This window comes from Stegostoma tigrinum, chromosome 40 (genome assembly GCF_030684315.1).
Source record: "Stegostoma tigrinum isolate sSteTig4 chromosome 40, sSteTig4.hap1, whole genome shotgun sequence".
In the NCBI taxonomy this organism is placed as follows: Eukaryota; Metazoa; Chordata; class Chondrichthyes; order Orectolobiformes; family Stegostomatidae; genus Stegostoma; species Stegostoma tigrinum.
The window spans coordinates 17594961-17619475 of NC_081393.1; the positions used below are offsets into that span (position 1 = coordinate 17594961).

At 47.5% G+C, this 24515-nt stretch overlaps 1 protein-coding gene across 2 annotated transcripts; it reads left to right on the plus strand.

Annotated features, from left to right (window-relative positions):
• Positions 1-24445, plus strand: usp39 (ubiquitin specific peptidase 39). Of its 2 annotated transcripts, XM_048522894.2 has the most exons (13): positions 1-99; positions 4053-4137; positions 4946-5040; positions 6938-7074; positions 8377-8529; positions 8688-8913; positions 12332-12406; positions 13263-13330; positions 16439-16627; positions 19997-20139; positions 21171-21306; positions 22159-22245; positions 23579-24445. In XM_048522894.2, exons 1-13 carry the CDS (start codon positions 39-41, stop codon positions 23633-23635), a joined length of 1512 nt encoding a protein of 503 aa, XP_048378851.1. In that variant the 5' UTR covers positions 1-38; the 3' UTR covers positions 23636-24445. The 2 variants fall into 2 exon arrangements, with proteins under 2 accessions (XP_048378851.1, XP_048378852.1); XM_048522895.2 differs by lacking the exon at positions 4946-5040.
• Positions 24446-24515: the final 70 nt, after the last annotated feature.

Genomic DNA, 24515 nt, shown 5'->3' on the forward strand with positions numbered 1-24515 from the left:
CCCGGTGCAGTGTGGGAAGGGCAGAGTGACGGTTGGTGATGGCGGCCGTGGAGGTGAAGCAGGAGCCGGAGAGCGCGGAGCAGGGGGACGGAGAGCCAGGTACCGGGGCAAGGGGCAGGCGGGGGGAACAGCCGGCCATCCCTGTAGAGCCCCCCCTCAACAGAGAAAATAACCCCCGCGGCGTTTTTCCAGAAAGTTCTCCCGAAGTTGGGGGCGGGCGGGAAGGGGGTTGACTCAGCAGGGTTTGTTGGCACAGCTGGTGGTGCCCACCCCCCCCGTGGGCTCGGCAGGGTTTGTTGGCACAGCTGGTGGTGCCCACCCCCCCCGTGGGCTCGGCAGGGTTTGTTGGCACAGCTGGTGGTGCCCACCCCCCCCGTGGGCTCGGCAGGGTTTGTTGGCACAGCTGGTGGTGCCCACCCCCCCCGTGGGCTCGGCAGGGTTTGTTGGCACAGTTGGTGGTGCCCACCCCCCCGTGGGCTCGGCAGGGTTTGTTGGCACAGCTGGTGGTGCCCACCCCCCCCGTGGGCTCGGCAGGGTTTGTTGGCACAGCTGGTGGTGCCCACCCCCCCCGTGGGCTCGGCAGTGTTTGTTGGCACAGTTGGTGGTGCCCACCCCCCCGTGGGCTCGGCAGGGTTTGTTGGCACAGCTGGTGGTGCCCACCCCCCCGTGGGCTCGGCAGGGTTTGTTGGCACAGTTGGTGGTGCCCACCCCCCCGTGGGCTCGGCAGGGTTTGTTGGCACAGCTGGTGGTGCCCACCCCCCGCGGGCTCGGCAGGGTTTGTTGGCACAGCTGGTGGTGCCCACCCCCCCGCGGGCTCGGCAGGGTTTGTTGGCACAGCTGGTGGTGCCCACCCCCCCCCGTGGCCTCGGCAGGGTTTGTTGGCACAGCTGGTGGTGCCCACCCCCCCGTGGGCTCGGCAGGGTTTGTTGGCACAGCTGGTGGTGCCCACCCCCCCCGCGGGCTCGGCAGGGTTTGTTGGCACAGCTGGTGGTGCCCACCCCCCCCCGTGGCCTCGGCAGGGTTTGTTGGCACAGCTGGTGGTGCCCACCCCCCCCGTGGGCTCGGCAGGGTTTGTTGGCACAGCTGGTGGTGCCCACCCCCCCCGGTGGGCTCGGCAGGGTTTGTTGGCACAGCTGGTGGTGCCCACCCCCCCGTGGGCTCGGCAGGGTTTGTTGGCACAGCTGGTGGTGCCCACCCCCCCGTGGGCTCGGCAGGGTTTGTTGGCACAGCTGGTGGTGCCCACCCCCCGCGGGCTCGGCAGGGTTTGTTGGCACAGCTGGTGGTGCCCACCCCCCCGCGGGCTCGGCAGGGTTTGTTGGCACAGCTGGTGGTGCCCACCCCCCACGGGCTTGGCAGCATTTGTTGGCGCAGCTCGACGTGGCTTCCTTGACTCAGTGGGGTTTCCGGCACCGGGACGGGTTGTCAATGCAGGTTGCGGTGTCACCCAGCTCAGGAGGGTGTCTGACGCAGTTTGCAATGCCTTCCCAGCTTAGGCAGTGCAGTTGTTGAAGCTGGCAGTGCCACCTGGCTCATGAAGGGTTGTTGGCACAGTTCACAATGCGACCCAGCTTGTGAAAGCTTGTTGGAACAGTTTGCAGTGCCACTTGCCTCGTAAAGAGCTGTTGGTGCAGATCGCAATGCCATGTGGCTCCGTGGGGCAGTGCAGTTGGTGTGTTTGCAGGGTGGTGCCACCGGGCACAGGCTCTGGAGGGGTAGAGGTTGGTTTGTGTTGTCGGCTTGGGGGGAAGTGGATGGTGGTGCTGTTGGTGCATCTATAGTGAGACCCAGCCCAGGTTCATTTGTCAAGTTTCAGTGATGAAGCACGTTGGCATCGTCCCGGTGTCACCCAGCCCTGGTTGTTGGTGTTTCTTTAAGTTCATATGATCTGCCTTCTAACCCCACACCCTGGTTATCATTACCAAGATTGCTGCCCTGCTTTATGCCTTGTCACTTTCCCTTAACCCCTGCTCCCATGAGCTAAGCTCTAAACATAATTCTACAATTTGCCAGAGCACTGGCGTGCAGTCAGGTGAGACCTTCCCATTGTACAGCCCTCTTATTGATGCCAGTGACCCACAAAACCATTTCCCCATGTCACTCTCATCTTTGTCATCCTATGCTACTTGCTCACGGCTCAGGTAACCATTCAGATGTTAATACTACTGAGATTCTCCTTTTTAACTGAGCTGGTTGTGATCCCCTAAGCAGCACCCCTTCTCCAGTCATGCCCCTGCCTTCTTGCCCATGTGGCTTACACAACTGGGCCCCTGCTCCTACCATTACAAATTTCTGTCCGGCCCCGAACCCTAGCGCTGAGCTTACAGTGCAGCCTCCTGGACTCTTACCGCAGACTACCCTGACTGTACTGACCCCTGTTCACCTTGCCCAGACTTCAACAGCTTCCCTTACACAGTGCCACTGGCCCATTTATCCCTTCTTGAGCACCGTAGCAGCTCACCTGTTTCTGGTTTTGTCCTTGGATCGAATCCAGTGACCCAACCCCCAGGGTTATGACTGCCCTTTATAAGAAACCTTCCCCATCCCTGATGCCCCTGTAGCTTGGTCTCCAGCTCATGGACTCTTAAGCCAGAGATAAACCCAAGATTCTCAAGCTGCAGATGGATCATATTGGCTTCAACCAGCTCCTGCCTACAGCAGCCGAGCTGCCATCTTTACTAACCACTGATGAATTAATTTTTATAATTAACAAAACCTGCCACTCCAAAAGGCTTCACAGATGCACACACAGCTATTAATAAAACCTCATGGACAAGTTACCCAACGTTAAGAAGATTCTTATTTTTTAAGTTCACATAGCACTTTTCCTGAATAAGATTAGGTATGAGCTAAAGAGAATGGGTGCACTAACTATTCCATCATTAATCTTCTTTGCTGTTCTGTTACACTTCAGTTTACTTTGGAGTTCTCTGAGCTCTCAGACTTGCCCTACCACCTCTTTTAAACTCTCACATCTGTCTCTAGGTTACCCTCTGTGTCTGAGGAGCAGCTTGTAAGTTCTGTAGTCACTGGATCCTGACGGAAGTTTTAAAAACGGGCATGTCTTTTCTTCTCTGCACCTTCTGGACACTCAGTCTGTGCCTGATTCAGGCCTAGTCTGCTCCCTCCGTGTCTCTTACTCCCAATGAGTGAATCTTTTGATTTTGACTTCAGTAACTCTGAAAGTTGCTGACTTGGGCATTGGGAGGTTCAGAGGGCTGAATGGCCTGCTCCTAGTTTCTACAGTCCCAATATAGGTGTTGTGCCAATGTCCATTCCTCAAAAGGATCTAATGCAGATCAACTTACTGCTAATCTTACTGTCCCACGTGCTAATTATTGACTGATAGCACAGAAACAGGCCCTTCAGTCCAAACAGTCCGTGCCGACCATAATCCCAAACTAAACTAGTCCCCACCTGCCAGTTCCTGGCCTATATCCCTGCAAACCTTTCCTGTTCACGTTCTTATCCAAATACCTTTTAAACACTGTAACTGTATCTGCATTCACCACTTCCTCTGGAAGTTCATTCCACATGTGACCCATTCTCTGTGTAAGAAAAAAGTTGCTCCTCATGTCTTTTGAATTTTCGTCCCCTCACCTTTAAAATATGCCTCATTGCCTTGAAATCTCCTGCCTAGGGAAAAGACACGTGCCATTTTTCTTACCTATGCCCTTCACGATTTTAAAAACTTCTGTCAATTCGCCCCTAAACCTCCTATGCTCCAGTGAGTAAAGTCCCAGCTTATCTAGTCCCTCCTTATCACTCAAACCCTCCAATCCCAGCAAGCAACCTGGCAAGTCTTTTGTGAAGCCTCTCCTGTGAAATAACATGCTCCCTGTAACGGGGCGACTTGTGCAGTGCTCAGTATTCCGGAAGAAACCTCATTGGCGCCCTTTGCCACCTCAGAGTGACGCCCCAACTCCAGTACTCAAAGGCCTGAGAGGCGAATTGCCTGTCGTTTCACACTTTGGTCAGTTTGGCAGTGGATGCACACCAGTCTCCCAGTGAGGTGAATATTAACATTGCCCATTCTTTGCCTTTCTACCGTGTAGCCTCCAAGATTGCGAGGTTACATCCTCAGGAGGAGGAGGAGGATGACCGAAGCAGGCACTGCCCCTATCTGGACACTATCAATCGGTAAGTGGTGGCTTGGGTTACACTTCAACATAGCTCCTTTAAAAATAATCTATTGAGTGTTGTTGCCAGGTGGAAGGTTTGTAAAAGACTCTGGCCGTAGGAGTGCAAGTCTGTTCCCTCTCCTGGGCTGATCAGTTTGGTTTGAAAAGTGTTGCTGCATTAAATCCAGACCGCTATCCAGACTGCAGTGCTCCCCATTTGTCAGTACGTGGCGATGGCTCTGAAAGTAGCTGGAGAGTCTCACCGGTACAGGCAGGATCGGACAGAGACAGAGAACAGGAGGAGGACATTCAGCCCCTTGAGCATGTTCTGCTGTTCAGCCCAATTCTGTCTGATCAGTACCTCACCTACAGTTACCAACCTTCACCCATGACTAGATTGCTTCTGAAAGCTTGCTTTTCGGGGACTGAGAATTTCTCACATGTTTCTTTTGAAACGTGCCTCCTAAGTGGTCAACCTCTAATCCAAGATTGTATCCTCCATTCTCGGTAGCTGCCCTGTCATGTTTTAAATGATTTGACTAGTTCTTTCAAACTGCAACTCTTAACGAAATACAACCCAATCTGTTCGCTTCACTCCAACTTGCTTTTGAAGCAATTAGATCTTACACAGTTGCTTCAAGCCTTGCTGCGCAAATTCAATGTTGAATACAGTTAAATTGGAGCGAGCTTTATGCTGTGTTCAGCTGATGTGTATATGATTCATGAGGCAGTTTAGAGGAAGTTATCGAGGAGTAGTGAGATTCTGTTTTCATGAAGGCATTCAGAGCCTGATGGTCTTTTCATTTCTCTCTGTCCCTGTAAAACAGGAGTGTGTTGGATTTTGACTTTGAAAAGCTGTGCTCCGTCTCCCTCTCCCACATCAACGTATATGCTTGCCTGGTGTGTGGCAAATATTTTCAAGGTGAGTAACCCTCCGTGCATTCCGAGTTCAATCTCTTGATGTGTTTTTGCAGCCTAGCCTTCCCCCATTTGGTTTGGTCACAGACCAGGCTCTCTCCTCTTCAGGGAGGCTTTATGACATCCTTGAAGGTGTTTCTGCTTTTCTCCTGGGAATCTGCTGCTCCAACTGGAGCCAGAAGGTTTCTGAACTACGCTCCTCATGTTTGTTGCTGTCCCACTGCAGGCCACAGCCCTTACCCTGAGAATCATCACACGAGATAAATGAACAGAAAATGCTTCAACCCATGCCGTCCTCAATCCAAAACCAAAACCACTCACTTTGTGTGTTCGTTCAGGACCCGCTCCATGCTGTGAAGCACGTGGGAAAATAGGCCTGTCCCTAAATGCCCAGAAAACTAAGGGCTTTTCTCCAGCTGGCTCCTGAAAAAGATCAGTGGTAAGATCCTGGAAATTTGGACTAATTGCCACGTCTTGGGAGTCTCCAATCTGCCCAGGCAAGCAAAGATGATGAGATTGGTCGTCATGCCCCAATGTGCCAGCTGACCCAAGTACTTAAGGTTTAGGATCTCTTGGAATTATCCTGTCATATGGACAGTATTTCAGCAGCTAAAATTCTTGGACTCTTGCAGTTTGACATAAATGTGCAAGCACACTTTTATTGAATGGAGGGTGATAGTTTCCTGTCTGCAGTCAGACTCTTCATTCAAAGGATCTTTGTAAAAATCTCATGCACCTATTTTCCCGCATTTTCCTCTGCTCCAAGGAGAGCAGCCCTAGATTCTCCCAACCTAACCCTGTCGTTAAAATCTTTCATCCCCAGAATCGTTTTGGGAAATGTCCTCTGCACCCTTGCAAAGGAGACTTCCTTTCTAATGTGTGGGGATCAGTACTCTAGTTGTGTCGTAACCAGAACTTTATAAATCTTTATAGGTCTGGGCACTGTGGATACTTGAACTGTTAGATATGTGCTGCCGTATTAGTTGTACTTTTCGAAAAAAACCAAAAGGACTTTCTGACCGTTTTGTCTGTTTTGTGGAAGTGGGGGCTGTGTACCTCTGCTTGTTATATGTTAGGTATGTGTGTTTTGGGTTGTGACACTCCTACTTTCATTCTGTTAAACACACAAGACTTCCTACCTGTACGGAATGTTTCACGTTCAGTTTGATTCAGAAATAATCCGATTCGGATTCTCAACTTCTTACCAGTCACTGATGGCTATCCTAATCTGTCTTGGAAGTCCAGATCTGAGGAAAACATGCTGAAAAATGGGCTGGTTTTGTTTTTGGAATCCAGCATTATTCGTAACTGAAGAGGCTGATGTTGGACTGTGCTAGGTCATTCAGAATAGCCTTGGATTTGATCCTTACCTGGCCACAGTAAGGACAATACCATCTATACTGAAAACAAAAAATGCTGGAGATCACAGCGGGTCAGACAGTAACCTTCACTTCAGCCCTGATGAGTTATCTTGACTCAAAGCATTAGTTTGCTCTGACTCCATGGATGGTGCCTGACCTGCTGTGATCGCCAGCATTTTTTTGTTTTCCGTGAGATTCCAGCATCCGTAGTAATTTGCTGCTTCGCTATCGTTTATCTTTGGTTTGGAGGACGGAGTTAATGTTGGACAGACATCTCATTACAGCTGGACCATACCCGGTGCCTCCAGCTTGGACGTTTGGTCTATGAACAGTAACTGGTTTATCTGTTCTGAGGAAGGGGCATCTGTGATGCTGTTTGTTTGTCATCCAGAGTCTGGCACTTAGTTTCTGAGTTCCACGGTGATGTTCTCCCGGGTGGTAGTGGTAGAACCCCTGCCTGAAAAAGAGATTATCGGTTCTACGGAGGGGCAGGTACTTGTGGAGGATGTAGGTTTGAATCTGGCTATTTGCTTCCCGCAGGGCGAGGCCTGAAGTCGTACGCCAACATTCACAGCGTTCAGGTGGGGCACCATGTCTTTCTGAATCTGCACACGCTGAAGTTTTACTGCCTGCCAGACAACTATGAGATCATTGACTCTTCCCTTGAGGATATCACGGTAAGTGAGCATGTGGCGCTAGTGTTCAGAAGTGACTTCTCGTTTTTCTTAGACAGCCCCCTCCCGGCCTTTGACTTTTGCTGAGATCCTGTTGCAGTGGCCCTAAATGTTTGCCGAGCTATACCCCACACCCATGGTACGACTGCATAACCTCTAGTTTCCCTGTGGATTTTATTATCAGTTTTGGTTAAGCAGTGGAAACTGAACGTGTATCTGTAAATGTTTAGATTTCATCTCCAAGGATCCACCGTGTTCAAAATTCTGAGAAAGGCTAAATTGGGAGAAAGTCTGTCTACACTCAGTTAGTTAGTGACTAAGCCAGTTCTGGATTATGATTGTTGACTTGTTTGCCAAGCTGGCTTGTAATTGTACAGATGCTTCATCGCCATGCTAGGTGATGTCATCAGTGGAGCGATGTTGTTCTGCTTGGAATTTATACTGTTCAATCCGTTATGGTGAGTACTGTCATTTCCAGTTTTAATCTTTATGGGTTTATATGTGCGGTCCATTTCTATATGTTTCTTGATTGCATTACGGGTGGAGAACCATGCCTCTCGGAATTCAACAAACACATAGAGTTGGACCTCATGTACAAAGCTGTACAGATCAAAACTGGAAATGACTCTCCTCACCATAACGGACTGTACAGTATAAATTCTAAGCAAAGTAGAATAACATAGCTTCATCGGAGGGTCCGCTGATGATGTTACCGAACATGGTGATGAAACTTCTGAATGAGAACAAGCCAGCTCGGCGAGCAAGTCAGTAAACTCACCCACAACCTGGGCTACAGACCTTTAAATCTGGATTATCACTCAGAAGAGAATGGGAAAAATTTGGAGAATTTGTACAGGGTTGTCAGGATGTAAAATTGTCGAACGGAAATAGTGGAAAAAGAGGTTAAGTGAAAAGTAAAATGTACCAGCAGTTGGGAGGGATTGAATGGCAGGTCTTTTTCATGCAAAAAATTCTGTGAATTGCTAGTTTGTTCTCTCTTGAGGAACTGTCTGTTATTGGAGCATCTTCACTGAGAAGGTACGAAACACTGAGGACAAACAAACAAACCTTGTTCAACCTTTGCATGAAAGGTTCTGCCTTAGATAATTTTCAGGAATTCCTGAGCTCAGTCCTCAGTCCTCACTCCTGCTTGACTGAATTCCTGTGAGATGTTTGCCGTTAAGCTTTGCCTGTGTATTTGCAGGCTGCACCTCCCAGCGATTTAGAACCACGCTGTATTTTGTTGGTGATGTTTGGTGTGTGAGAAGTAGTGAGGAGTTTACCTCCCATCCTTTTGCGTTTCAGTACGTACTGAAGCCAACATTTACCAAACAGCACATCGCGAACCTGGACAAACAGTCAAAGCTGTCACGAGCGTACGATGGGACGACCTACCTGCCAGGAATTGTGGGATTGAACAATATCAAGGCCAATGACTATGCTAACGTAGTACTACAGGTAAAGAAATAAAGAAAGCATCACCCAGATCAGGCTATGACCTACGTTATAATGTAACACAGTCCAAACAGTGAGCTGAACCGTGACAGCAAGTGATTCGAATTGTGATAGCCAGTAGGTGTTGATTTGTCTGTCGCTGATCTGTGCTTCTATTTCAGGCCCTGTCTAATGTCCCTCCATTGCGGAACTATTTCCTGGAGGAAGAGAACTACAGGGATATCAAGCGTCCTCCAGGGGACATTATGTTCCTGCTGGTGCAGAGATTCGGGGAGTTGATGAGGAAACTGCGAAATCCCCGGAACTTCAAGGCTCACGTCTCTCCACATGAGATGTTACAGGCTGTTGTGCTGTGCAGCAAGAAACGTTTTCAGATCACCAAACAAGGTAGGGGCTAACTAACTGTTACTGCCACGAGTCTGCAAGTTACAGACTGGTGAAGCTTTCTTTTACGGATTCTCTGAATTGCTGGTGGATAGGGAAGAGGAGGATTAGTCATGAAATGAATGGTGGTAGGTACTGAATGGAGATTTAGCTGGAACCTTGCTCCGGATTTCGTTTCCGTTTCAATCACCTCAGAGTTGGGCTGACTGTTGGTTGATTCTGAGCCTGGTCCTCAGGGAGCTTTGCATTGGCGTTTGCATGGAAGATGCTAACTCCAGAGTCCTAGATGTTTTATTTTCAATCATGGCTCACTCTTGGGCTGAAGGTTGTGGGTTCTAGTCCCATTCTGGAAATCCACACACCGATATTGACAGTGCAGACCCGAGGCAGCACTGCACTGTGGAAGGTACCACTTTTTGGATGAAAGATTAAATGGAGACCCCCCTGAGCAGGCCGTTAAGGATCCCGTGGGACTAATTCAAAGCAGAGTACAGAAGTTATTCTTAAGTGTCCTTCCTGATATGTATTCCTTGGGCATTATGACAAAAAATATCATATGACACAATATGACCGATTACCAGGTCATTATTGCAGTCTGTTTGAGAGTTTGCTGCATGCAGATTGTCCCCCTGTGTACACTGCTCCTCAAACGTAAACCCTTCTAGAACTAATGGAGGCAGCATTTCCATTTTAACTTTAACGAAACATGATCAGAAACCATCCAAAAATAAATCCTGGTTCCTCCCCCGCTTCTCTGCGATTTCCGCAACGATGCAGGAGATTGCAAAAAAACCTGCTGAAATTTTGTCCCTTTTGAGGTTTGTTGGTTTTTGAATATGTAAGTTCTTTAAAGCTACATTTAGTAAATATTACCAGGGTGCAGAATCACAACAAATAAAACAGTTTTAAATTTTTGCCACGCTCAAACGTTAAAAGATTGAAAATATGAAACAAATGTCTCGAAGCCAGATTGTTACGGACTTGGGCAGAGTATTCGTGAATTGGAAGGCAGGAAGTATAATTTGTTGGTAAAACTCATCATGGGGAGTGCCATGCTTCCTTTAAGAGCTTGTGCTTTGTCGGTGCCTGAAGTTTATAAATACAGGTGCACACAGACACTGCCCAAAGGGAAACATTTTGTATAGAACAGCGAAGCAGCAAATTTTTCCCGAGTCAATGAGTTTGAATTTGGCCAATTAATTTAAATCAAGCACCTAGAAACAGAAAGCCAATTGAGTTTAAATCTGATGGTGTTGACAAGAAACCAATCACAAAATAAGTGTTTGATTTATGTTGTTACTGGTAAATAAGACGAGGGCATTTGGAAAATTAGGGAGAGTCATCGACCACCTGCCACAGCCAGCACCATTCAGCTCCAGAGAAAGCCCATCGAATTTGTCAAAGGTCCCACCGTATTTTAGGTCAAACTCCTCATTGAAGAAATTATGGAAATACAAAAAAAAAATCCCTAACAGCAGAACTAATGGAAGAAAGGTGTTTGTGAAAATATTCCAGAAGACAGTCAACTGCGAACTTGAAGAGATTAAGTTTTAATTCATTGTTTTCTTATTAATTGGGTTTATATAAATGGGACTTGTGTTTCTTTGAATAGCATTCCGTTAGAATGTAGACCAGTTAGGAAGTAGTTAGTAGTCTAAGGGGGAAGTTGTCGGTTTTGTTAGAATTTCTTTTTAATTAGTTCATTGTTAGGGTTAAATAAATAAATTATTTGTTTCTTAGAAAATCCCTGATTGCCACTTCATTCCTTTTAACCACTTTTAATGGATTATAAGGGGAAAGGTGAACTCCTCTGGGTGGTTTGGGGGTAATTATTAGAGGAGAACCTGTAATCCTGTCACAGCAGATTAGGGATTGTGTTGTTTTGGTTTAATTATCAGAGGGGTTCAACTATTTTCCCCTTTGTAACGAGATGAAATGTAAACGCTGTTTTGTGTCCACTGCTTTTCATCTTTTATAGAAATGATTTGGATGTGAATACAAGAGGTTAGTAAGTTTGTAGATGACACTGAAATTGGAGGCTCTAGTGCTCAGTGAAGGAGGTTACCTCAAGAGTACAACGGGACCTCGATCAGATGGGCCCATGGGCCAAGGTGTAGCAGTTAATTTAGAAAAATGAGAGGTGCTGCATTTTCGGAAAGGCACATCAGGGCAGGACTTATACACACAAGGCCCTGGGGAGTGTTGCTGAACAGAGAGACCTTGCGGGGGCAGGTACATAGCTCCCTGAAAGTGGAGTTGCAGGTGGACAGGGCTGTGAGGAAGGTGTTCGGTATGCTCGCCTTTATTGGTCAGTGCGTTGAGTATAGGGAGTTGGGAGGGTCATGTTGTGGCTGTACAGGACATTTAGGGCCACTTTCGGAATACTGCGTTCAATCCTGGTCTCCCTACTACAGGAAGGATGTTGTGAAACTGGAAAGGGTTCAGAAAAGATTTACAGGATGTTTCTGGTGTAGGGGGTGTTTGAACTACAGGGAGAGGCTGGATAGACTCGGGTTATTTTCCCTGGAGTATTGGAAGTTGAGGGGTGACCTTACAGAGGTTTATAAAATCATGAGGTGTGTGGATAGGGTAAATAGCTGAGATCTTTTCCCCTGGGTGGGGGAGTCCAAAGCTAGAGGAGCATAGGTTTAAGGTGAGAGGGGTAAAATTTAAAGGGAAAGATTTAGTTGGGGCAGCTTTTTCACAAAGAGGATGGTGCGTGTATGGAACGAGCTGCCAGAGGAAGTGGTTGGGGCTGGTACAGAGACAGCATTTAAAAGGCATCTGGATGGGGACGTGGATAGGAAGGGTTTAAAGGGATAGGGGCCAAATGCTGGCAGATGGGACTGGATTAATTTAAGATCTCTGGGTCAGCATGGACGAGTTGGACCGAAGGGTCTGTTTCTGTGATGAATGACTCTAAATGCACAGTTGACAGCTGTTTGATTTTTGGCTGAGCGGTAGCTGCCCTGCTTCAGAAGCACCCATAGACAACAATGAGCAGTCGTCCACGTTCACACTCTGACCTATCTCCCATTGTGTGCCATGCACCATAATCTCTCAAACTTCCACTCTGCCCTCTGACCCGCTGCTTGGGTGTCTGTCAGTGGTGAGGGAGAAAGGCGAGATCCATTCATCACTGTCTACATGGAACATGCAGAAAATGTGCAGCCGTCCCTTTGTCAAACAGAGCAGTGATTGAGATGTACACTGAGTTCTGTCAAAGGGTGTACAAAGCCTTGATGCCTCTCTCTCTGTTTGCTTCCAGTTGCCGAAATGCCTGCAATGTCCCACCCTTTCTGCTTCAGTTTCTAATTTAGAACGTCAGTGCCAGTCTCCCGTTGCTTCAGTGATTCACCGTTGCTTGCGAAATCCCCAAAAACATTTTCGGTGATTGTGGAATATCTGTCTGCCGTTACAGGTGATGCTGTTGACTTTCTGTCGTGGTTCCTGAACGCACTCCATATGGCGCTAGGAGGGAACAAAAAAAAGAGGAGTAAGTAACTTGAGGGGCTGAGCATTCCTGCAACTTGTGTACTCCCTCTGTGGCTCTCCCCTGTTATCTCATCATTCACGTAGACGAACACTGTGCAATGTGTGTTCAGTAAGCTTACTGCCTAGATTCAGGAATACTGGATGATATTGAGGGAAGGCTGTGCCTCAGTGGGGCCGCTGTGGGTGGGTGAGGGTTTGGTTCTGTGCTTCGTGCTGAGGTTCAGCACGATAGTGGTGCAGTTGGCCTCAACTCCTGTGTGGACCAGGGAAACGGAAACTGATTCCAGGGTTCTGTACTTGTCATTGTTCAGTGACACTGCTCCCCCCCGCCCCCCCAAAGAGCAGAGCGGTGATTTCTCAATGTGTATGAGCGTACAGATGAAGACCATTCAGCCCTTCAAGCCTCCCCCACCTTCCAATCAGATCGTGGCTGATCTAATTTTAACCTCTACATTCCTGCCTCTCCCTGTTAATCTTTGTAATCCAGAATGTACCTCCCTCAGTGTTAACAGTATGGAAGCATTCTGCATCCACTGTGTTTGGAGTAAGGGAATTCCATAGAGGGAAAAATGCATCCTCATCTCTGTCCTAAATGGGCAGGTCTTTATTTTTAAACAGTGACCCCTTGTTCTAGATTCTCCCGCCTGCAGAAACATTCTTTCGCCCTCCGTTTGGTCAAGTCCTCTCAGAATCTTAATAGATTTGCATTAAGTCACCTCTGACCTCCGGAGGATGCAGACCTCGCCTGTGTAGCCATTCCTCAGAAGGCACCCTCTGGGTTGGATAAGGAGCCAGCGTTATATTGGGCTGATCTGTGTTGTTCTTCTTGTCTGATTCTGTGTATTGCTCTTTTACAGCCATCATCAACAGCGTGTTTCAGGGATCCATGCGAATCTTTACAAAGAAGCTGCCTCCACCAGACCTGGTTAGTTCCCCTTTTCTTATCATTCCTCCTTTTATTCAGGTTCTCTGTTGATGTCTAACTATTCCTGTGGCTGGCAGACCCTGACAGACTGTGATCCTGGGAAGCACTGGGCTGACCCTCTGAAGGTGCTGGCTTCCTCCTCACTGGACACTGTCCCTGCCATTAAACACTCCCAGGACAGGGACTGCACAGGGTTAGATACAGAGTAAAGCTTCCTCTACACTGTCCCTCCATCAGACACTCCCAGGGACAGGGACAGCACTGGCTTAGATACAGAGTAAAGCTCTCTCTATGCTGTCCCCCCATCAGACACTCCCAGGGACAGGGACAGCACTGGCTTAGATACAGAGTAAAGCTCTCTCTATGCTGTCCCCCCATCAGACACTCCCAGGGACAGGGACAGCACGGGGTTAGATACAGAGTAAAGCTTCCTCTACACTGTTACCCCCCCTCCCGCCATCGGACACTCTCAGGGACAGGGACAGCATGGGGTTAGATACAGAGTAAAGCTCCCTCTACACTGTCCCCCATCAGACACTCCCAAGGACAGGGACAGCACGGGGTTAGATACAGAGTAAAGCTCCCTCTACACTGTCCCCCATCAGACACTCCCAGGGACAATGCAGTTCGCAGCCTGGCTTCTCCCCCCTAACCACCATCAGCTTGACAAATTTTACATGCACTTCTGTTCTTCACCACTTGGTGGCATCAAGTAGCCAGAAATGCCAGTCAGTGCAGGTTCTGTCGCATTCCTCCATCAAACCAGTTCAGGGTGATTCTCTTTTGACTAATTTACACAAATATAAAACTTGTGCTGTCATCCCCTTTATCTGAGGGAGGGTGTGAATGAATCGTTTCCAAACGCAGAGACAGTTTTGCAGCGTAATTCCCAGAATGGGCAGGTGGTTTTCCGAAGAAACGCTGGGCTTGATCCTGCTGGGTTTTAGATGAGAAAGAGGGGACTTGCTTGAAGCATCCTGAGAAGTTTTGACAGGGATAGGATATCACGTCTTTGCCGGAGAATCTCGAATGAGGGCTCACTTTTTAAAGACAGGGGCCACCCAGTAGAACAGAGGTGAGGAGTTCCTTTTTCCTCTGAATGCCTTTGGAACTCTACCTGAGAAGGCGGTGGGAGGAGAGCCTTTCACTATGTTTCAAAACAGAGGCTCTTGGTCAGCAAGGGGATGAAATGTGACCAGGGATAGGCAGGAATGTGCAGTTGAGGGTTGAGTCAGCTTTGCTGTGATTTTATTGAACAGAGGAGGAGGGCTGAATGGCATTCCCTTGCCCCTAACTCGTGTCTCTGCATGAAGGTGAAAGATTTCAGTGCTAGGAATGGAGGTTCTCTTGGGTTAGCAATCAATCGCTCCTGGAGTTATGTACAAGTGTAAGGCTTTCTCCGTACTCTTCCTCATTCAAACACTCCCAGGTGGTTAGACACAGAGTAAAGCTCCCTCTGCGCTGTCCCCCACCCCCATCAAACACTCCCAGGGACAGGGACAGCACGGGGGTTAGATACAGAGTAAAGCTCTCTCTACACTGTCCCTCCATCAAACACTCCCCAGGACAGGGACAGCATGGGGTTAGATGCAGAGTAAAGCTTCCTCTACACAGCCCCTCCGTCAAACACTCCCAGGGACCGCACGGGGCACAGGGTTAGATACAGAGTATAGCTTCCTCTACACTGTCCCCCCGTCCAACACTCCCAGGACAGGGACAGCACGGGGTTAGATACAGAGTAAAGCTCCCTCTACACTTCTCTTCCATCAAATATTCCCAGGACAGGGGCCGGTGGCTCAGGTAAGGTCATTCTTCGCTGTGTGTGGTGCTCCCTGTGTTAAAGTAACATTGTGTTTGGTGACACCATCGCACAGTCAGAGTGTGCCTGAGGAGATTGGTGCAAAAGGACAATAAAGTGGGGTGAGGACATCTCCTGTGGCCCTCCTTGTGCCACCCCTTCTGGGTTCTGGGCTCTCGTTGTCAGCCGTGACCTCCTGGCCTCTGGGCCGTTGTTGCCTTCTCACTCCGGAGCTCCTCCCAGGCTGTGTACTGTCTCCCCGTCATTGAAGGCCACTTCCAAATTCCACCCACTTCCTTGCATGGCGTCACATGTAAAGTCTCCCTGGAACCACACGTTCCCCGATGAACACGCAGACAGCTGTGGGCATCATCAACCACTGTCAAAAAATATTTCGTAAGGTTCTCCTCCCAAAGAATAGTTAAACAAAGAAATGCCAGGTTATTGGGGTTAGGCAGGGATGTGGTGTAAACCAATCAGTCATGGTCTTACTGAATGGTGGCTAGAAGGGTTGAATGGCCTACTCCTGATTCCTGTGTTTGTTCCTCTCAGGGAAATGGTATGATAAATCTGTCAATGGCTTGCCGAAACCTTGTCTTGTTGAAGGAGAGGCTTTTCTTCAACACTTTTCTTCCCCATCTGTGTTTGTGCTTCTTTGAGTCATATTCTTATCATTGCTTTTAGCTCAGCCCTTTTAATGCTTCACTTCCAGTCGACTCTCTAACCTGCCCGCCTCATTTTTCTCTGGATTTATCCCACTTGAACTTACTCTGTTTGTGATCAGACAGAACTTGCATACCCTGAGGACCTTAGGGCTGTGGATAAATTACAGAGGGAGGTCCTTTTGGAGTGCGTCTAACAAAATAATTAGAAAAGCAGGGATGGATCAGTTGGAAAGAATGCGTAGGTGGGATTGAGATCTAAAATAAAGGCATGCTTATTGGGCCGAGTTCTTATTTTAACCCCTGCTGATTGGAGCTAGGTTGAAAAATTGTTCGAGTAATTGCTTGTATTTGATTGATTTTAGACATGGGAGCATGGCAGTGAGCCCAGTGCCCTTTTTAAAGGGGAACAGAGTGATTCCAACAAGCCTGAGGGAATGATTTAAAACACTGTCTGTCACCTTGGTAGCTGAGCTTGCATCCTGTCAGCTTGATAGATGGATTGAATAAAGGTTTCACTTGTGACTGTTCAGCCTGTAGAAATGCAGTCAGCGCGGAGATTTGTCAACTGCTCTGATCCTTTAGCATTTTAATGGAATTTGTATTTTAAAGCTTCCCCCTTTAATGGGTTTTGTATCCCGTACGCAGACACCGGAGGAGAAAGAGCAACTGCTGGAAATGGAGGAGTTCAAGGAGACAATGACGGAGTCCGCTTTCTTATACCTGACCCTAGACCTTCCCACAGCCCCTCTGTACAAGGATGAGAAGGAGCAACTGATCATTCCGCAAGTGCCCCTCTTCAACATCCTGGCAAAGTTCAACGGCATCACAGAGAAGGTTGTTACAAAACACCACAGGCCACGAGTAATGACCGGACATTCTTCGTAAATAGAGCAGAATTGATTGAGTTGTTTAAACATCAGAGACTGCTGAGCCGAGGACAGGACTGAAAGAATTCCACTGTGAGCAGTTCATTGTGCTGTTCTTTGTTGACAGTACGTTGCCAAGCGCTGGCCTGTTCATGAGGTGCCCCCCACCCCCCTCCCCCATTATGTCCAACTGTTATTTCCAAGTTGGAGGATCATAGATTCAAATCACACTCGAGGGGCATGAGGCTCTTTGGCCTATTGTACATGCACCAGCTTTTAAAGAGCTCTCTGGTCCCACTTCTCCCTACGGTTTCCCTGTAGCTCTGCCAGCTTCTCCTCCACCAACCGTACCAATGCACAGTTCCCTTCCATTTTCCCTCCAGACAGTGTATCGCTGATCACAATAACTTGCTGTGCTTTGCTGAAAGGTGCCCTTGTTTCCTCTCTTCATCCTGGATCTTTGCCAATTATCATAGGATCATAGAATCCCTACAGTGTGGAAACAGGCGATTCGACCCAATAAGTCCACACTGCCCCTCCAAAGAGCAACCCACCCACACCCATTCCCCTCCCCTTTCCCTGTAGCCTTGCATTTCCCAGGTATAAAATGCCTAACTTACACAGCCCTGGACACTATGGGGCAATTTAGCCACAGCCAATCCACCCTAACCTACACATCTTCAGACTGTGGGAGGAAACCAGAGGAAACCCACGCAGACTCGGGGAGAATGTGCAAACGCCACACAGACAGTTGCCCGGGGCTGGAATCAAACCTGGGTCCCTGGTGCTATGAGGTAGCCGTGCTAACCACTGAGCCCCTGCACCGCCGTTACATCCATGATCTCAAATCCAGTTCTTTTGGTAGCCAGTCTCATGCCAGTGGAAGATGCTTATCTGCGTTTGCTCTATTGAAATAGCTTATCTTGTGACTTTGAACATGACTGAAATTTTCACTATACAGTCTTTGTTCCAAGGATGTCAGTTTTAATTACAGGAGACTGCCCATGTATCCTGTGAATTCATGGCCCTGATATTCTTTATAAAACTCTGTACCCAGAATTGGGCATAGGCGACTCATTCAGTTCTAACACTACAGCGCAGTACAGGCTCTTCGGCCCTCAATGTTGAGCCGACTTGTGAAACCAATCTTAAGCCCATCTAACCTACACTATTCCATTATCATCCCTATGTTTACCCAATGACCATTTAAATGCCCTTAAACTTGGCGAGCCTACTACCATTGCAGGCAGGGCATTCCACGCCCTTACTACTCTCTGAGTAAAGAACCTATCTCTGACATCTGTCCTATATCTATCACCCCTCAATTTAAAGCTACGCCCCATCGTGCTCGCCGTCACCATCCCAGGAAACAGGCTCTCACTGTCCACCCTATCTAATCCTCTGATCATCTTGTATGTCTCTATTAAGCCACCTCTTAACCTTCTTCTCTCTAACAAAAACAGCCTCAAGTCCCTCAGCCTTCCCTCATTAGACCTTCCCTCCATACCAGGCAACATCCTGGTGAATCTCCTCTGCACCCTTTCCAATGCTTCCACATCCTTCCTATAGTGTGGCAACCAGAACCGTACACAAAGCTCCAAGCGTGGCCGCACCAGAGTCTTGTACAGCTGCAACATGACCTCATGTCTCCGAAACTCAATCCCTACCAATAGAACCTAACACACTGTACGCCTTCCTAACAACCGTATCAACCTGGGTGGCAACTCTCGGGGATCTATGGACATGGACACCGAGATCTCTCTGCTCATTCACACTATCAAGAATCTTACCATTAGCCCAGTACTCTGTATTCCTGTTACTCCTTCCAAAGTGAATCACCTCACACTTTTCTGCATTAAACTCCATTTGCCACATCTCAGCCCAGCTCTGCAGCTTATCTATGTCCCTCTGTAACTTGCAACATCCTTCCGCACTATCCACAACTCCACCGATTTTAGTGTCATCCACAAATTTACTAACCCATCCTACTACACACTTATCCAGGTCATTTATAAAAATGACAAACAGCAGTGGCCCCAAAACAGATCCTTGTGGTACACCACCAGTAACTGAACTCCAGGATGAATGTTTCTCATCAACCACCACCCTCTGTCTTCTTACAACTAGTCAATTTCTGATCCAAACCGCTAAACCACCTTCAATCCCATGCCTCCGTATTTTCTGCAATAGCCTACCATGGGGAACCTTATCAAATGCTTTACTGAGATCCATATACACCACATCAACCGCTTTACCCTCATCCACCTGTTTGGTCACCTTCTCAAAGAACTCAATAAGGTTTGTGAGGCACAACCTACCCTTCACAAAACCGTGTTGACTATCCCTATTCAAATTATTCCTTTCTAGATGATTATAAATTCTATAAATTCTTATAATCCTCTCCAACACTTTTTACCCACAACCAAAGTAAGGGCCACTGGTCTATAATTACCAGGTTGTCTCTACTCCCCTTCTTGAACAGGGGAACCGCATTTGCTATCCTCCAGTCATCTGGCAGTATTCCTGTAGACAATGACAAGTTAAAGATCAATGCCAAAGGCTCTGCAATCTCCTCCCTAGCTTCCCAGAGAATCCTAGGATAATTCCCATCTGGCCCAGGGGTCTTATCTATTTTCACACTTTCCAGAATTGCTAACACCTCCTCCTTATAAACTTCAATCCCGCCTAGTCTAATAGCCTGTATTACAGTATTCTCCTCGACAACATTGTCTTTTTCCTGTGTGAATACCGACGAAAAGTATTCATTTACATCCTCTCCTATCTCTTCGGACTCCACGCACAACTTCCCAGTACTGTCCTTGACTGGCCCAAATCGGTGACGTATTAGTTCTTTGAGTCTATCTTGCTTTGTTAAGTTATCCTTAGACTGCAAATCCAGACTGATGCTTCAGTGCAATACAGAGGGGGTAGAGGTATGATACTTCAGATTAACTCAGGACCTGCTTGCCGCCTCAGGTGGATGTTAAAAAAAAAAGTCCAGTTTGAAAGTTGGCCTAACCCTGGTCCAACGGTGTTCATTGGGCTTTTGTTATTCCGTGACTAAATAATTCCTGCGAACGTCGGTGGGGAGGCCGGCATTTACTCATGACCAGCCATTCTTAAATAAAAATTACCCCCTTTTTAAAGCTAATGGTGGTGTTTAAATTCTTAATTTCCCCAATTAAATGTCCAACATACTGGTGTACCTCTGTTTACCTACGTTACAGTGCTTCAAAAGTGCACCATTGACGCTGAAGCATCTCAGAAAGTCCTCAGTTCATGAAAGATGCTGTTGAGATGCAAACTTTGTAGTAAATGTTGTTTGTGTTTTCTACAGGAGTATAAGACCTACAAGGAGAATTTCCTAAAGAGGTTCCAGCTGACAAAGCTCCCCCCTTACCTCATCTTCTACATCAAGAGATTCACAAAGAACAACTTCTTCATAGAGAAGAACCCCACTATTGTTAACTTCCCGATCACGTAAGCCCGTGCATACATCACTTACCTTTTAAAGTTTCTCCCTTCCCTGTTTACAGGTGCTGACTGTGGACCCTGCTACACTTTGTTAGCAGAGTGTGGCCCACATGCTGCTTTTTTTTTAAACGAAATGGCGAATGTTCAGTTCTCCATCGTGCACCAAAGCCTCTCCTCCCGTCCACAGTTAGCTGTTCTGGTGATCTGGGCAGGGACACTCAAATTGTGCTGCGCTGGGAGACATGTCAATGAAGCTTTGCATCCTGCACCCATAGGGACAAATGCAAGAACTTCAGACTCTCATAGCAGTCCCACACTTCAAATGGGTTGTGAATTTTGAGATTCGGTGCTCATTGTGATGAATTCAGGATGAAAAGTCTCAGCGATATGTCACTTGCCAGCAGGACTGATTGAGAATTTATGCTCCCTCTCTAGCACAGGGGGGTCGCTGAGCCGATCACTGCTGCTTATGTGATGTCAGGGTGTAGAAAGACGACCGAATCTCAAGTAAAAGTGTGCAGTGGGGCTGTTTACCTCTGTTGGATGCCGGGGAAGCAGCTTTAGTCCAATCTCTGTGGTGCACTGACTTCCAGACTTGGTGTGTAGGTTTCCCAGGATTGTGCAGATGTTCTGGGTGGGAGGAAGTTAGGGAGTCACCTGGGTCTGGTCACAGACTGTGCGCAGATTTTTGTGGGCCGGATTGTTTTCACTCATCCTCAGATGGGCAGTTCACAAGAAAGCACTTCACCCAGTGTGCGGTGAGAATGTGGAACTCTCTCCCCCCACAAGGAGTGGTTGCAGAGAATCGAATCAGTGTATTTAAGGGAGGCTGGACATGCTCATGAGGGAGAAAGGATTAAAGGGTTATGGTGATGGTTTTGGCTGAGAGACGTTCAACTGAAGCAGGTAAACTCCAGCAGGGACCGGTTGGGCCGAATGGCCTGTCTTCTGTGCTGTTTATCCGGTGCACAGGGGCTTCTGTAGGGTCATGGTAAGATTACCGGAGAATTGACTTGTCATTGAAATGTGTGTTTCAGGAATGTTGACCTCAGGGAATACCTGTCTGAGGAAGTTCAGGCCATTCACAAACAAACGACGTATGACCTGATTGGAAATGTGGTCCACGATGGGAAACCGGGCGAGGGGGCCTATCGGGTCCATGTGCTTCATCACGTGAGTATGCAGCCAAGGGTGTTCACACATCACTGGGTCCCATTTCTACTACCCTGCTAGAATTCAGCATGTACTTCAGGTGAAATGACAACACTCAGCTGGCCTGACCACGGCCCCGCACGGACGAAGGGAGTTAACCTTTCAGGTTGATGGTTGGTTGTTTGAGATTTCCAGCAGCTAAAACATACATGTGAAACGTGATCATTTCACAGTTGTCATGGCTAGCCGTCCTTGTTTGCGTGTGAGGAGTAACTGTGTGCGGCTTTGTGCAAGTAATGAATAGTAACGCTGAGCTTTATCTGTTGTGTTTTTTAAATCTTGGGAGGAGGCCTGGTGTGCCGATTCTGAATTACCCTGGTGCATTTGGAGTGAGTTGCAGATTCTGAGGCTGGAGTCTCACGTCGGCCAGACAACTGGTCTACAGCTGGTGGCTGCATTTCTTGACAGTTTAATTGTAGCCAGAGAAACATTTGCAGAGGCAATATTTCCTGCTGCTGTATTATTGCCTCTGCTATTCCCACTGATTGACTCCATCCCTCTCCTAGGCAACAGCCTGGGATTAAATCACATTATCCCCAACTTCGTGTAGCATTTGATTCTGAGATGAGGCTCCAACCTCTTGTTTGCTCCAGAATGTTTGGCTTCTGTTTCCGATTTTCCAGTAGTTATAGAACAGTCTCTGGTGTGTTACATAACTGCTGTTCTGCACTTGGTACTCTGTGGCTTTTTAACACAATGAATCATGTGTGATCTAGGAAGTATTGTGGCTACTTGTCGTAGCTAACTGAGAGGTACACAGCTTTTCAGGCTGGCTCCTGCATTGAAACTCTATCCTGGTTACTGTACTTTCAGGGCACGGGCAAGTGGTATGAGTTGCAGGATCTACAGGTGTCTGACATCTTGCCACAAATGATCACCCTATCGGAGGCTTACATACAGGTTAGTATCGTTAGTATTGGTTTTCTGAAGAAGGGTCTAGACCTGTAACATCAAGCTTCCCTGCCCCTCTGAAGCTGCTCAGCCTGCTGTGTTCAGCCAGCTCTACACGTTGTTATCTCAGTATTGCCAGTGACTACTTTTCCTATCAGTGCCGTTGGTGTAATATGTTGGCAGTGAATAATGATTGTATGCTGTACGGACGCGTGCATATAGTTTTATACTTTGTACTGACAAGGAACTAATCATGCTGGGGACGCTGGGGTGTGTGTGTGTGTGTGTGTGGGGGGGGGGTGGGGGTGGGGGTGGGGGTGGGGGTGGGGGTGGGGGTGAAGGTGAAGGTGAAGGTTAAGGTTAAGGTTAAGCCTAAGCCCGTTTCAGATGGAAAGAAAGAACTTGATCAATAGTAGTTACTTCAATCTATGGTTGGAAGGGTTACGACCCAGCTCCATTGCAGATGGGACTTGAACCCAGACCTTCTGGCATAGAGGTAGGGATATTACCGCCGTGCCACAAGAGGGATTCTTTCATCGGTGGTGCTTCAGCGATGATGATGATTGTGGAAGTAAGCTAACCAGACGCGGTACCTTTGAGGATAATTTTGCATTTGGAGTTTGAAGAGAAAAACGGTGTGTCGCTTACAATTACAAGGGTGGCAGGGCATGATGAGCCCAAGGCCGTCCATGTCTTTAGCACACAATTCTGAAATCTTCACCCTGTTTCCTACTTTCACGCATTTTCTGTCATGATCTGAAAACGGACAGTGTGGGTGGGGGAAGAGAAAGTAGAGGAGAGATGGATTAACCAGTCTGGGCTCAATACGGGGAAGGGAGAATAACCTGAAATACGTTTTATTCAGCAAGTAATGGTGACCTGGGGTCGCTGCCTACCGGGAAGCAGGGACAAGAAACAGTTTTGAAAGGATTCAAAATGTAAGGGAAACAGGATTGACCGAAGTGCTCTACAGAGAGGTGGCATGGCTTGATGGGCCGAAAGGTTTCCTTCTGTGACATTTGTAACTCTAGGAGCATGGTGTCTGATGCTCAAGAACTCGATATGAAATACCACATTATCATAATGTGCGCCGTGGTCAATGTACCAGTCAGTTCTTGCAACAGCAGTCAAAAGGGCTATTGAGAAAATTGCGCTTTATCAATGCTTAGGTGGATTAAATTCTGTGCTGCTGCTCATTTTGATCACTTATTTGACGTTTACTCAAGTTAATCGAGTGGAAATGTGGTCACTCTGCTAATTTTAAGAGTAAGGGAGTGAACTGCACAGCTCCTCGCTGTCTTGTGTACACCATTAAAAACAAACTGCTTTGATTCATCAACAGATATGGAAGAGACGCGAGGACAGTGATGAAAGTCTGCCCAGTCAGAAAGGAGCGTGACAGAGGTAAAGTTTGGGAGCAAGTGCACGTTACCCCTGGGAAGTCGGATTTACTGGGTTGGAGCTGCAAATACACGGCAATATTCGAATGTGCTCCTGAATGTACTCCATAAACTGAAATGCCTGCAAAGTGTGGATCGGTCACACAGATGTCGCAGGGCGTGCAGACTGCTCTGTCAGGTCTAAGTCTGCAGTTGCTCTCTTACTGACACCAATAGGTTTGCAATAACACCTTGGCTATCTCTGAATCTCTGAGATGTTGCTGTGTACGTTCTAGTAGAACAAGCCGTGTTTCAAGGAATGCTGTACAATTCACCTGGAAGCATGACTGACCGATTTTTATCATCTTTGCTCGTGGAGTCCTGGCAGATTTATTCCCACAGGATGTTACAAGCCTCAATGTGTTTTGGTTATCCCGTTACTTCCTTTTGTTTTGTTCATGCTCTTTTCTGTTCCTGTGCTGTTAAAGCAGCTGCTGTGGAGGTGGGAGTAGAAAGCCCTCTCCCAGACTTCCTTCAGATAAGGAAGTGTACCGAAATGTGTTTAAAAATACCCGAACTGAAATGTTGTATGGAACAAAGGTGAAGCAGAACCTGACAAACAGCCTTTTTGAATAGTCTCCTGACTGTTGGAACATTAATTAAAGCAGTCTCAGGATTCAGTTTTACTCACATTAGAGTTTGAAATAATTCCTCTTGATGGTAATTGTTTTTCCAAAAACATAGGAGTAGAACATTTCACTTCTGACTTGTTTTCCCTCATCGATTTACTGTGCCTCTGTTAGGGTCATTAAAGTTTCCATTGGAAAATCTGTGTTTGGCTTTGGGCTCCTGGTGTTAATGTGTGTTGTTGCTTTTGGAGGATTATTGTGTTCCTGCTGT